At 49.7% G+C, this 14,945-nt stretch overlaps 1 protein-coding gene across 10 annotated transcripts in view; it reads right to left on the bottom strand.

Moving 5' to 3' along the window:
- Window positions 1-7,818: 7,818 nt before the first annotated feature.
- The window catches only part of Ttc13 (tetratricopeptide repeat domain 13), a 48,755-nt gene continuing 41,628 nt past the window's right edge, over window positions 7,819-14,945 (bottom strand). For 5 of the 10 annotated variants that reach the window (XM_021170258.3, XM_029480663.2, XM_029480664.2 and 2 more), the window contains 6 exons: window positions 13,031-13,140; window positions 11,966-12,101; window positions 10,835-10,914; window positions 10,119-10,197; window positions 9,910-9,989; window positions 7,819-8,695 (listed from right to left, as the gene is read on the bottom strand). In XM_021170258.3, the coding sequence (XP_021025917.1) occupies window positions 8,581-8,695; window positions 9,910-9,989; window positions 10,119-10,197; window positions 10,835-10,914; window positions 11,966-12,101; window positions 13,031-13,140 (600 nt within the window). In that variant the 3' untranslated portion in view covers window positions 7,819-8,580. Of the gene's footprint in view, window positions 8,696-9,909; window positions 10,198-10,834; window positions 10,915-11,965; window positions 12,102-13,030; window positions 13,141-14,945 lie in introns of all 10 variants that reach the window. The other 5 variants (XM_021170259.3, XM_085843519.1, XM_021170262.3 and 2 more) reach the window with 2 other exon arrangements.

The raw sequence follows: 14,945 nt of genomic DNA, 5'->3' as shown, positions 1-14,945 counted from the left end.
AGGGCATCTCTGGGGCTGCTACAGAGTCCCCTATACAAGAGCCGCCGCGATTGGAGATGACCACAGGGGTTAACTCAGGGCGAAGACCGCCATGGCGCCACGTGGCACTGATGACAAAGGAAACTTCCTCCTGCACGTGCCCAACCTGGCTTTCAATCATCCTCTCTCTGCGCTCTCAGGCATTCATTGCATTTTCAGGTTTGCGCTCTGTTCGCTGGGCGATCCACCACACTGAGCCGGGGGCCAGGCTAGGGCACTGACCCACCAGTTGTCAACCAGGAGGTTGGATTCGCGCCCCTGGCCGTCTTACAAAAAAACTTCTTCTAAGCCTGGCATGGAAGCATCAACGTGTAATACTGGTTTGGCCTAGGTGGGAGACTCATGGCAAATTCAAGGCCAGCCTGGGTTATATGCTACCATTATCCCCACAGAAAGAAAGACCCCTGCTAAAAGCATGCAGTGTGAGTGAAGAACCCCCTTTCAGAAGAGCTACACACCAAGGCCTCTTCAAACCCTCAAAGCCCTTGCTTTCTGATGCTTGCCACTGTGAGGCACACAGTGTACACACACAGACACACACACCACTGTCAATTAAATCTCAGGACTCTGTCTTTAAAAATCACTCTTAAAAAAAAATAATAAATCCTAAGCAGGAATTAAAGAACTCTGGTCAGCAGCAGACGCTGGTCGGCGTAAGGAGCCTGTATTCCATCAGTTTAAGTGAGGAGACAACCCAAAAGCTCAAACTTCCAAAAATGGCCAAGCTAATCCTGGAATCTCAGAAATCACAAGAACTCCGGGAGGTTTGCTGACTACAAACAAACTGAAGAGGATGGAAAGTTCCCACAGGGAAGCAGATGTATCCCCAAAGGGGTCAGGCTTGCGGCTGAGACCACACGATTAAAGTTTAAGACAGGGCTGTGGGATGTTTGTGGCCCCATCCCACTCCCTGATTTTCACAAGACTAACAGGTCTCAGGTAAGCATGATGCCCTATTCTGAAAAGCAACTAAATACCAACCGTGGCTTAGTTGTCTCTAAAGTAGCCCTTGCCTAACACTAAAGGCAAGTGCAGAAATAACTTGAATTCCCTGATATAAATGGAATGTCACAAATGTGTCAGGCTCCGTAATAAAATATATCACCACTGTCTTAGTTATGGTTTCCATTGCTACAACAAAACACCATGAGCAAAAAGCAAGTTGTGGAGTAGAGGGTTCATTCAGTTTACACTTCCCAATTGCTGTTCATCACCAAAGGAAGTCAGGATAGGAACTCACACAAGGCAGGAACTTGGAGGCAGGAGCTGATGCAGAGGCCATGGTGGGGTGCTGCTTACTGGCTTGCTTTTCCTGGCTTGCTCAGCTTGCTTTCTTATAGAACCCAGGACCACCAGCCCAGGGATGGCACCACCCACCATGGGCTGGGCTCTCCCCCACTTGATCACTAATTGAGAAAATGCCTCATAGCTGGTTCTCATGGAGGCATTCCCTCAAACAGGGCTCCTCTGGCTCTGATGACTCTAGCTTGTGTCAAGTTGACACATAGAGCCAGCCAGTATAACCACCAAGACTGTTATCAGGTACTGGGGATGTGGCTCAGTTTATAAAGTGCTTGGGTAGCATGCACAAAGATGAGTTCCATTCCAGGTACCCTGAAATCCAAGCATGGTTCACAGATGAAATCCCAGTACTTCTGTGAGGCTGAGGCAAGAGGATCAGATGTTCAAATCCATTCTCAGCTACCTAGTCCGTTCAAAGCTAGCCTACATTACATAACAGTTTGTCTCCAAATGTGTGTGTGTGTGTGTGTGTGTGTGTGTGTGTGTGTGCGCGCGCCACAAAATAGGCATGGTGGTTCATACCAGTGATCCTTACTTTGGGAAGGCTGAGGCAGGAGGATTACCATGCATTTGAAACAAAACTGAACTGTACAGCAAGTTCCAGGCCAGCCTGGCCTATAGTATAAGATTATGACTCAAAATAAATAAATAAACACATTGAAGAAAGGAGAAAAGCAAAACCATGCGATGCCAGCTGAGTCTTTCAGGATGAGAAGGTGTAAGCCACAAACTTGGGGTGCTGCCTTTCTGGTATTGTGAGCAGCTATTTAAACGGGACTGTAACAAGTTTTCTTCACAAGTTCAGTACACTGGCCCTAAGCTCCTGGTTTATCTCTGCTACCCACTTTTAATAACATAGACGATGCTTGAAGAAGTGTTCCTGAACTGCGAGTGCTCAGCTACGGATGAATCACCTGTATTAACCTTCCCCATTTGAGGCTCAGGGAACACTGAAGAAGTGGAGGCAGAGACACTGTGAAGACACAAATGGATGACAGAGAGAGAGAGACAGAGAGAGAGAGAGAGAGAGAGAGAGAGAGAGAGAGAGAGAGAGAGAGCTGCAAAATGACCCAGTGGCTGCACTGGTGAACTCAGCAGTTGCAATTACCTGCACAAGACCTACAGGAGATCAGGCCAGTCAAAATGGCAGCAGGAATGGGGTAGGGGTGGGGACTGAGGCCTCAAGGCCTTCTGTTTGAAAGACCCACTAGCAGTTAGTGGTTGGGGAGAGGGTACAGTCACTGTCCTTTAGGGGCATGCTCCTGTAGGTTGGCCACACTACTGGGTAATCTCCCACACTTTCTCCTATGGACGGCACTACCTAGATACAGTTAGGAAGACACAAAGGAGGCAGGGAGACAGGAGAAAAGCAATAGTGAATGGATATTATTATAGGTGGTGTGAATTATGAAAAAATTAAAAGCAGATTAAAATATTTTCAAAATAAAAAAGAAAGAAGTGTGCTTGTATTTTTATTTAACCTCCACATGCTCACCTTGAAACTTTGGTTTCAAGAGACTCAGCTTCACACTATCGTCACAGCAGATGAGGGGCTGGCCAGAGAGGTGGTCCTATGGTTAAGAACACCGGCTGCTCTTGCAGAGGACCTGAGTTTGGTTCCCAGCACCCATATGGCAGCTCACAAACTGTCTGTAACTTTAGTTCTAAGGGGTCTGACACACTCTTACAACCTCTGTGGGCACTGCGTGCATGTGGTACATTTATATACATACAGGCAAACACTCAAACACATAAAAATAAGCAAATCCTTTTTGTAAAGCAGCTAAAAACAATAAGTGCTGTTGAAAGAAAGGAAGAAAGAAAGAAAAGGAGGAGAGAAAGAAAGAAAGAAAGAAAGAAAGAAAGAAAGGAAGGAAGGAAGGAAGGAAGGAAGGAAGAAAGAAAGAAAGGAAGAAAGATAAAGAGAAGGAAAGAAAGAAGGAAAGAACAAAAGGAAGGAAGATGTAACCTCCCCTCCTCAGCCTAAAATTTGGCTGATCAGGTTTGACTGTTAGCGCTAGGAGAGCATCAGGGGTGGAGCCTGCCACCCTATTGGTCAGACTGGTGTCTTGGTTCCATCCTTTCTCGCACCTCCTAGTTCCCTCTTTTCTTCCAGATTCCAAGATGCCTCCCAGGCTAGAACCCAGATATGTGGGCTGCTGGCCAGCCTCAACAGAAGGAAGGAAGGAAGGAAGGAAGGAAGGAAGGAAGGAAGGAAGGAAGGAAGGAAGGAAGGAAGGAAGGAAGGAAGAACACTTTGTTTCTGGTGCAAATAAAACTTATTGCCAGGGAAGTTTCTATAGTACTGTAAGTCTGAAGGCAGCTGTAACCCCAGCTGCTCCGTAGGCTGAGGTCTGAACTGGAAGTTCAGGGCTGCTTATGCTGCACAGTATGCGAGGGCTAGAAAGGAGGAAGAGGGAGACCTTGCTTTCCCCCAAGTTCTCACTTCCAAGTGCTGTGCTTGGCTATACCACTGTCTGAGCCCAGCAGTGTGTTTTACTCTTCCAGGTCAGGGTGAGAACAGGCATGGACTCACACAGCTGGTGTGTGGAGGACTCTGGGCCTTTAGGAGCTGGGTCACGGAGGGAGATGGGTCACGGAGGGTTGGTTTTCAAGCGTTACAGGCTGAGCCATTCCATCCTTCCTCTGGTTCTTGTTCCATCAAGGTGTGAACAAGGAGCCTCACTCTTCAAGTGCTGTGCATTCTCGGCCGTGATGGGTTGCACTTCAAAATGTGGGCACCAAACAGTGCTGTCAGTTACATGGTCATGGTATTGAGCAAAGGAACTGAGATGACATACAGGCCAGAGAAATGGGATGGATAGCTAATGGATGCAGGCTGGTAAGAGGCTGTTGCTACAGTAGTGCGGTGTGGGGTGGGTGGGACAGACACGCAGCCCCCGCAGTGTGCACTGCTGATCCAGGGCCAGCACAGACAGGCACGGTGCCGTTCTGCTCATGTGAGCTGCAGGATTCCTAGCACTGGGATTTTTACATCTCAGGCTTCATCTCCTTTGTCTGTTTGGACTTCGAAGAGGAGGGTTTCACTGTGTAGCTAGGATCCTCCTCCTTAGCTTCTTGATTGCTAGGATTTCAGGGTTTACCACCATACCCAGCTGGAATTTCCTTTTTGACATGGTCTTGCTGTGTATTTACTGCCCATGAACTAAGCGTGCAGACGACGGTTAACACACTGCGGCAGACATACATCATCGCGGTTGAGAGCTTCACTGTTGAGAGCTTCCCAAAAGTCCTGTGCTGCTGCCGGTCCACTGTCCTAGGACCACACGGGGAACCAGGGTCCTAAAAGCTTCATCCCCAGCCCCGAGCTTCCAGCAGCCCTGGAAGACGCATGAGGTGCCTTAGAGCAGTTTGCTCCCATTTTCTGGGTGCCCTCCATGATTAACCCGGGGGACACTAACTATAGAGGACAGAGCTCATGCTGACAGCTTTCAGGGATACTTAAAGCCAGTTTCTGCACTGCACCTGAGTTGTGTCACCAACTTCGTGGTCCAAGAACTGAGTTGGTGGAATGGCACAGGATACTTCACCTCTGGCATCTAGCCCTCACCTAAGTGCTGAAGGGCCGGACAACACGCCTCTTACTATCTCCTTGAAGCTGCTTCTCCATCATCGAATCAGGCTGTTCTTGCCAGCCTGAACTAAGGCAATCTGCCCTGCCAGTGATACCCATGTATGTATCCTTCGCCACTAGGAAGATCCGTGGAGAGAGGCAGGGCCTGGAATATTCTCTTCTATCTTGCTGCCCAGTGGAAGATGTACCACCCATGTATAAGGTGCTCCCTCAGCCATACCTGCATTTCTAGGTGAATGTATTCTGCCACCAGTGCTGGCGAAGGACATGGCATTTCCCTTTGGAGTCTGAGGCCTGAGTAATTTTGCTAATGTAGAATAGGACGGTTCTTTAGGCTGCAGGCATCTAAGGCAGCTTGCAGGGAGGCAGCAAGCACACGGCCCTGATGCTCTCAACTAAATGCATTTTAGAAGCAAATGTTGGGCCCCTCCTCTCTGGACCAGCTCTTCCCTGGAAAGGAAGAGGTGGAGATCTTCCAATAGCTACTAGTTCACATTTTCCCTGGGGTGTATGTGTGTGTGGGGGGGGGAATGCACAGACCTACAGGAGATCTGAGTATCTTCAGACTCGGACAGATTCAATTCATCTGTCATCTGATGCATGAGTTCCAATCAGCTGTTGGCGTAACAGCTGGGCACTCTGGCCTGTCAACAAAGCAAAATTAAGCAATCAAGTCTGACTGGTCCGCAGGGCACAGGCCACCCTCCTCAGCAGTATTCAAAGTGGACGTTCCTGGGCAGCTGTGGGCCTCTCTGGGTTGCTGCCAAGTGACAGCTGGGCAGCCTCTATGGCTCAGAGAATAGGGAGATACCTTCCCCAAGCCACGGGACTAAGAAGTCTAAGTGGAGATGGGTCCAGTCAGGACTGCTCAGGGCCATGGGCTGGGAGGGGCATCCCTTGCCTGCAGTCTTACTGATCCACACCACACACCTCCCTCAGACGGACTCTGTCTTCCTGCACCTACTGAACTTGCTGGTTTTCTCTGGAGGCGGCTTTTAAAGTTGGAACACAGAAACCATGTGTGTATGCCTATGTATACATGCATATATATATATATATATGAGACAGGATCTCACAGTGTAGCCAAAACTGACCTAGAAGCATATATACAGCTCATGTTGTCCCAAATTTGGAGCAATCCTCCTGCTTTGGCCTCCTGATGGCTGGGATAATAGGCTTATGCTAACCACAACTAGTGCTTCCTTTTCTTTCTTCCTGGAAGGGTCAGATATTCCACAGTGGCCTTGAACTCACGACAGAGCTGAGGATGACCTTGAACTCCCTGTCCTGAATCTGAGATGACTGGTACCCCGTGTTATTCTGACTTCTAAAATAGATTTTTTTTTCCTTTTTTTTTTTTTTTTTTACTCCTATGGTCTACGTGTACATGAGGAGCTGTACCTGAGACAGCATTTCTCACCAAACCTGGAGCAGTTAGCTTCCTGCTACCTGGCAGCGAGCGAGCGAGCGAGCGCCAGCAATCTTTGCTTCCTTGCCCCAGAGACTGGGTTTAGAGGTGATTCCAGCCATGTTCCTTTTGTGTGTTAAGGGACTTGAGGTCCTCGTGCTACTGCAGCAGGTACTTTGTCCGTAAGGCTGTCCCGCCAGTCCCTTTGGGTGAAGTTCTAAGAAAGAGATTCATGTTGGGGAACTAAAAACAGGCCCACTACTGTGCCACCCATGTGGATGATTTCTCAGATAGATCCCCAAGCTGATGAGAGGACCACAGAAATGAATTCCCTGGCTGGAGAGATGGCCCAGTGGTTAAGAGCACTGACTGCTCTTCCAGAGGTCCTGAGTTCAATTCCCAGTAACCACATGGTGGCTCACGGCCATCTGTAATGGGATCTGATGCCCTCTTCTGGTGTGTCTGAAGATAACTACAGTGTGCTCATATAAATATAATAAATACATAAATCTTAAAAAAAGGAAAAAAGAAACAAATTCCCAATGTTCTTCCTAGGACAAGAGCTGTCAAGGACAGGCCTCACTGCACCGTAGGATGAAACCTTGGCTACCAAACAGAACTGCCCAAGAGGTTTTCTTGAGCCCTGGGGAAATTTGGCCCATATATTCAGGGTTCTGCTTCTGAAACATCTATTCACATCAGCTGCGTGGGCAGAAATTGGGATAGTAACCGCAGTAATTTGGAGTCAATGGACGGGTGAGCAGCCTCACCCGGCGTCTCAGCTTCCTTCCATCATGACAATTTGCTGATAATGGAAGGAAAAGTCTGAGGAAACCCAAGGTCTATGACTTAAGCAAAATGGAAGTTTAAAAGAGGTGGAGCCGGGAGTGTGAAGCAACCCAAGCAGCACATGGAGGTAGTGTTCAGGACAGCACTAAGCACTGAGTTGAGGCAGTGAGAGCTTGTGAGTCCCCTCCTCAGCTCCCAGCGAGTCCCCTGGTAGGAACCCTCCAGCGCTATCCTGCAGCCCGTTGGCCGTGGTAGGGAGTCAGAGAGCTCTCAGGGTATGGGCTTCTGCTTGGGAAACAGTGCAGTCATACTGAAAAAGGCAGATGAGGGGTGTACTCTGGCTACAGAATGGGTTCTGCTGACTTCTCAGTCCGACTCCCTCCGGTCACTTTGGGGAAGCCACTGCTGTGGCAAAGACAGATGGTGGGGGAGGGTCCCGAGGCCCACAGTGACGCTCAGGGATCAAGAGACACACAGTACAGGCTACAAGTGCCAATGCTGCCCTGCTCTCACCGAAGTCCTGCTCTCACCGAAGTTCAGGGCAGAATTGAGGTTTGAGGCCGAGTGGCTCAGTGTTTCCCAGCATGTGAGAAGCCTGGGTTCCACCTCCAGCCTCTGAACGGGAACATAAATAAAACACAGTGGCGAAAGGCCACAATGACGATAGCAAAACGACCAAACTGACCACGGTTTGAAACTGCAGCCTTTAATGGACCTTATTCCTCCATCTTCCACCTTGTCTGAGGAAACAAGAAATGTTCTAAACGCTCTTACACCTGAAAGCAAAACTAGCTCACACACAAACACAACGTAATCCAGTGCCCGAACATGGCGACTTTCAGAAATCACCTCGACTTATTTTTTCCAACAAAGAAAAGAAAAACATGGTTCAGTGATTGGCAAATACTGTCTGTCATCTGGCCAGTGCTTCTTGTCACAAGCCATGGAACCGTGGGTGCTGGGGTCCTTCCACAGTTCTGGGGGGGGGGGGGCTGGAGGGCCCACATGTGGGGGCATGGCAGTAACGAGGCACCCCACAGAGGGGCACAGGAAGGAGGTCTGAGGAACACCCACACCTCTGACAGTGAAGACAAGCCCTGCTGGTTGTTGGCTTTCTTCATCTTAATTATTAATTTTTGGTTTCTGAAGTAAACATTTTTTTGCTCTAAGGAAGGAGCAGTATACCTTAACACATGGGAACCAACAGGCTGCCACTAATACACATACTTCCCTTCCTGGTCAAGTAGCTTTTCCCCAAAAAACCCGTTTTCATGATTTCTGTTACAATTCAGAAAAAGTAAAGAAAATGTTTTCAAGTATTCAATTCCTATCAAAAATTGGTATCAAAAGTAATAAAGGACCTAATTCCATAATAATTCCATGTCTTAAAAAATAACTTAAGAAGTGAGAGGCCTGGCCCTTCATGTGTATAAATCCTCTGATCTGGCTAGAGTTTCTTTAGACACCGTGGGGTGGAATCCGTGTTGAGCACCTCGATCATGGACCTCAGAGTCGGGAACGTCTCTGATACTGATGGCAGGGTCTTGTAGGAAGGGGAAATACTGGAAGAGAAACACAGGGAAACTGTGACTATTAGCAATGCCTTATGGGGACCCATAGCCTGAGTAGATGCAACCAAAAAGGCAGAGGGCACAGCAGACCCTTCTGTAGCACCGACCTCATGTCCTGAGCTGCCTGAAAGCTCAGCCAGGACTCTGGGGAAAGAAATAATACTTTCATGTGCACTGGGCTCCATGTCACACAGCTCATATCCTGCTGTGGCTACCTCATATGCTGAGCCTGACTCTGAGGATGCTGGCTCAGGCCTGGCCCTGCCCCTCCTGATTCTGTCACTTGTCTAAGCCTGTTTCCCATCTGCAACAGTAGATTAAATCCTTAGCTCAGAATTCCCATGATCCTTGAGAAACATTGCTTACCAGGTTTGCCATGAACCATAACTGTGCAACATGTGGCTGTGTGGTTTGTGGAAAGGAAGCAGGAGCTCCACCTTGTGACCACATCAACAAACCATGTGTAAATGAGTAACCTCAAAAACAGGCTCTGGGACAAGCTAAGCAATGTGTACGACAGACGCGTATTTCTCAGTTTTAAACACAGCTCAAGTGGCCCTCTAGGTGACACAGTGGCTGGTGTCATGTAGGCAAGAAGGGATGTGGAATAAGTCACACAGTGTCTCCCTTAAGCTTGTTTGTACTCATTGCCCAGCATTTCTGGAGGTACAGCTCTAAGGCACCTTGCTGGATTCTGGCACAAGGTGACAATGTGGGTGGCGGGTATGTGTGTGTGCGCGTGTGTGTGCGTGCATGTGTGTGTGTGTTTGTGTGTGTGTGCGCGCGCATGTGTGTATGTGTTAGCCCTAGGTTGACACTGAGACTCTTCCTTGACTCCTCTCCACTGTATTTATTGCTGAGCTCAGAGTTCACAGGTACAGGCTAGCTGAGCTGGCCACCTTGGTCTTGGGACCCTGTCTGCATTCTATCCGACCTGTGACCTACCACAACCACCAGAATGTTATTGGGCTCGGGTTATCTGTACTTGGGTCCTCCAGATGGGCTTTATCCGCTGAGCTCTCTCTCCATCTCTCTCACCACTCATTTTTACCTGTAGTAAAATGTCTCCACCTTAAAACCAGGGTGCGGAGCAGCCCATGAAATGAGCACATCCCTCAGAGGTGGGGGGCGCCTCTGCCCTTGTGGAGCTAGGACCTCGCCCGTGCCTTCCCCTGCAAGCCCGCTCCAACCACAGCCATGGTTACCTCTTCAAGTTCATCCAGCTTTTTGCTATTTTGCTGAAGGCCTCTGAGCCAGGGGCTGTCATGGCTTCAAAGTCGACTAACTGGAAAAGAGGAGACACAGGACGTGATAAAAGGAAGGAAATGGTGTGGGGTCTAGCTCGCATGCGGTCCACAGCCAGAAGCCCAGGGTGAGGTGCAGCCATGCCTGTGCCTCCGCCAGCCCAGCATACCTTCCCTTTGGGGATCTTCCCAGCCACTTCTTTGCCACTGGCCATCAGCGCTCCCACAATGACTGAATACGCAATGACACTGTCAAGACAGGACAGACTTCAGCCAGCCCTGGCCTATGGCTATCATGCTAACCTCCCTGCGGGCGTCCATCATGAAAAAGAATCTTACATAGGAATTCTTTGGACTAAAACCTTAAATGTTTAGTTAACAGAAGAACTTTGTTGTGTTTATTTTGAAAATATTTCTACTTTCCTACATAAAAAGCATAAGGAACTTGAGGGTCCTTGTCCACAGGAGCATCTGCGCTCTGAGGGAAGGCGGGTTTCCACCGGGTTGCTCCCTGCTGCTTTCTCTGCTTCAGAGAGGAGCACATGAGGCCTCTCCTCTTGGCCTGACCTTAAATCCCCTTCATGGTTGGCCACGGATGTGATCTTTCTATTTTTCATTTTGTTTCCTCGAGACAGGGCCTCACTGTGTAGACTAGGCCAGCATCAAACTCAGAGACCCACCTGCCTGTCTCCTCAGGGTTACCATTAAAGGCACATGCCACTATACCCAACAAAAACAGGACTTTGGGGCAGAGGGTGGATTTTAGAAGAAACAATGGGAACTTCTTGTGATCTGTAGTGGGCTTTAGAGGCTGTGCCTGTGACACAAACATAAGCCACAGCAACAGTTTCGATCTGAAACGGTCATAGGCCGGGACATCACTTACCTAGATCCTCGAGACAGGGGCATTAAATTATAAAAGTAATAAACTAAGGACAAGATTAAGTTGCAGACAGCGTCAGCCTCCTAGGAGAAAGGACAGAGATTCATGAACTTCAGCCCCATGTCAGGAACTCGCGCTGCAGGAGATTCTGACCAGCTGCTTCCCTCTCTCAGGGCTGGCGTGCTTAGTTCGACACAGGCCGAGGATGTCAAGGAAGTGTAGAGGCTTCTGGGAGCCAGCAGACTCCACGGTCTGAGAGGAATACCTCCCTCCTGCTAGGAGCCACTTCTTGTCTCGGCAGGCAAGGGGAGAGAAGTCAGAGACCAAAGAACTCCCAGCTCCTGCGTTCTCTCACTGCCTGGAGCCAGCGTGCATGTGCAGCAGCTGTTTGGAAGGATGTGGCTGCAGGCAGGAGGCGGAGAGTACGGTGGTGCTAAGCTAACTTTCTTTCCCACGTCTGATTCAGCCCAGGACAACCAGTCCATGGAGGGCACTGCCCACTTTCGGGTGGGTCTCCCTTCCTCAGTTAAACCTTTCTAGAAATACTCTCATAGATACAGCCAGAGGTGCACCCTCGGTGACTCTAAGTCCCTTCAAGGCGCCAGTCACAATCACAGTTTTCCAGTAAGCAGCAATTCTAATGAGGGAACTTAGAGACCATGCTCACAGTGGCCGACCTGGACAAACCTCTTCGGACCACAAACTTGCACTGACGCACCGCAGAGAGAACAATATGTACTGTGTCACCCCATTGCTGTGGTTGTTAAACCCTGAGAATGTTTTTGCTCCAAGGAGTATTAGAAAGGAGGCTGAGACATTTACAATTGATTTCAGGCATAAGACATACAGCCTCAGTGAAACAGGGAAAACTGTGTGGGGGGGGTTGGGGGGGGCGGGGGGAGCATTTGCCAAAGAAATTGCAGGACTGGGGTGTGGCTCAGCAGTGAAGCATCTGCCTAGCACATTGGAGTTCTTAGTCCCATCCTCAGCAATACATACGCACACACACACATGTACATGTGCACACACACTCACAAACACACACCAGGTTCCATCCTCAGCAACACACACACACACACACACACACACACACACACACACCAGGAACAGAAAATAAAACAAAGCCAAACCTACCCCGAATTCTGCCGAGAGGGTCAGTACTTTGCCCTTCGCTGTCAGGTCTTTATAAAGTGCATCTATTTCAGCGTGATACAGCTGTGTCCTCTCTTCTGTGGTTTGAGTTTCCACAGAAAATAGGATATTGCCGACCCTGAAACACAATCACTGCTGTCAAAGGCGTAGATTAAATAATCCAAACAGAAACTGGAGAAGTGGTGTGCGTGTGTTGTGTGTGTGCTCACGGTGGCTGCCCGGAGTGCTCTGAGCCCTGTTGTCACTTTCCCAGCCACTCTGCCCAGGCAGGAGCAGAAGGTGTGGGAGGCTCATGAACACTGCTACTACCATGTCTTGTGCTTATGTTTTTGCATGCAGCACTGCTGTGGTTCTGTGAGGATAAACTCACACAGCATAGATTTATCATGACGCCATCTGCAGAACCTCCTGGTTCTCAGAACATTAGCTGGAGGAAGAGGTGAGACCAGGCTTGGGGACATAAAGGGAAGAAGTGGGGTAAAGCTGAAAGTTTCATGGGAGAAGTAGCCTGAATGTGGGTCTATCCTATTTAAATTCAGCAGGACACACACACACACACACATACAGAGAGAGAGAGAGAGAGAGAGAGAGAGAAAGAGGGGGGGCTTGTGGGAAGAGAGTTTAGTGGGAATAACTGGGGGGATAAGAAGGACTAAAAGTCACTACAGACATGAATGAAACTATCAAAGAAGAAATGATCGTAAAATGCTTCTCAGTTGGCGGCTGTTGAGAGCAATGATGGCTAGAGCCTCAGATGTGCAAACTTTCCACGAAGACATTGACACCCTCCCATGACCCAGCAATCTGCAATGCGTGAACGGCAGCCCTGGGCCCGCATGGACCCATTTTCCTGCTGTTGGACAAGCTCTCCGGAGCCTCTGAGCACCAGGCAGAGGTGCTGTGGGAATTCAAATGGGTTGTGTGCACTTAGCCAGGAAGGATGGTGCCCCAGGCATATACTGAGTGCACACATGGCCCAGACACGGCTCACATGGACACCCCTCCACTGGCTGCCACCAGCCCCACGTCACACTGGAGCGAACATACTTGTCTCCTGTGATGGTGATGGTGAAGCCGTCATATTCCTTCCCTTGATCTTTGAGGCTGGGGACTTTGGTGTTCACGGTGAACCCGTCCTTTGTTTTGGTATTAAACTGCTTTCGAGGGAAAATAAAAATCCATATTAACTGCAGTTCTCACACTGTAACATGGTTCTGTCATGCAGCACTACACACATGTTGGGCTGCATTCTCAGCTCCCCTGGGCTACATATCACCCATATGCTACGGGCTGGACATGTCTACTTCTAATCCGTCCTGAACCTTGACTTAGCCCTGGGTTTGTCTGAGGCATTCAAACTGAGAGACCATGTGCTCTCTCTTGGTAGGCAGTGGCTAAGAACACTTCTCTTTTCTTTAGATGCAACACAGGCCCTAAGTGCCTCACATCCCACAAACCTACAGAGCAGCAGAGGCCCCAGCAGAAAGCTGCAGGCGCCCTACAGCCAAGATCTGGCTCAGTGCAGCAGCTGCTCTGAGGTTGGTTCTCCTCCCAGCGCAGCAGGCAGCAGCCTTGCCAGCCAGGAGCAGCAATGCCAGCTCCTGCAACCTGAAAAAGCACTGTGTCCTGCAAGTGCTCCCCAGAGCCGCAGGCCGAGGGGTGCTCAGTGGTTCCTCTCCAGCTGCGTTTTAGGTTCACAGACTCTAACCTGGCAGACCACAGGTTGTGAGGGAACCTCCTCAGAGCCGGCCAGGGTGTCTCCTAGGAACACAGCTTCAGATGCCAGCTCTGAGTTAAAACCTGCGACACTCTGCCTTTATTCTAGAACAATGCCCTCCAACTCTGGCTGGGATGGATGGAGCTGGAATAGGGCAGGCAGTGACAGACAAAGGCCTCTGGGCTCTGGCGGGAGGGCTTCTCCTGCAGCAGGCCACAGGAGCGCTGGCTGGAGGCCCACAGCAGGGTGCAGCTGGGCAGGACTGACTACCAGGGCTTTCAGCTGAATTGAGGGAGAAGCGCCTTTCTTCAGGGACTGGCTCTCAGAAGACAAGTGCAGGTGCTTCCCGTATGCCCACTGAATCCTTGCCACAAACAGACCAGGTATGAACGCACAGTCCCAGGAAAAGGAACAAACCTGGCCAAGCTGCTGGGCCAGGAAGTGGCAGAGTGGAGGGCTGAGGGCAGGCCTCTGACTCTGGTCCATGCTCCTGGCTAACGATCTATCTGTTGGGGCCTAAGTGCTTTTCTAAGTCTCCAGTGGCACGCCATATTTTTCAGAGGAAGAAGCAAGCTACAAGTTTCCCATATGCTTTGAGAGCACAGAGACCAACACATCCATAATCCGGCTGAAGCCAGTCTGAAGCTGGAAACGCTCCCATCTAAAGGACAGGCTCCTACAGACGACACAGCAGGGCAGTGCTGCCACCCTCTGGCTAGGTGTTGTGAATGCACCTTGGCACACTGCTTTCCTTTCCACCATCTGTGTAAGCAGATTTCGTCTTCCACCTGGTCTTACTAGATTTTAGTGACTGAAATTCACAGAGGCTGACCCACCGCAGTGCCTGTCTCCTGTCCGTAGTGTGTCCTGCCGCCTGTCATGGAGGAGCTGCCGGGATACTGAAGGTCAGCACCACACAGGTGATGTTTTCTTCCGACAAATCTGCCATTACCGTGTCATGCAAGACTTCTGGCTAGTTTTGTCTCCTTCTGTGATCTTTCCTTTGGACTGACATCTTTCTTTGGTTCTGACTTTCTATGTCAAAGCCGCACCTCAGTTCCATTCTCAGAGCGCATTTCAGATAGAAACGGACGACAAGACTTATGCTGTTGCTGCTGCACAGTGCTGGGAGTCAGACACGGGCCTACTGTGTACCAGGAGAGGGTACTCCCTCTCCGTGACTCCCAGTGAGGCACCTCTGGGAGCAAATGGAGATGAAGGAGCTCAGAGCAACTTCCCACCACC

Source organism: Mus caroli, unplaced genomic scaffold (genome assembly GCF_978045245.1).
Source record: "Mus caroli unplaced genomic scaffold, Mus_caroli_1 scaffold_10, whole genome shotgun sequence".
NCBI classification, from domain to species: domain Eukaryota; kingdom Metazoa; phylum Chordata; class Mammalia; order Rodentia; family Muridae; genus Mus; species Mus caroli.
Note: the sequence above shows the minus strand (reverse complement) of the source record. Positions and strands in the feature narration are given on the sequence as shown.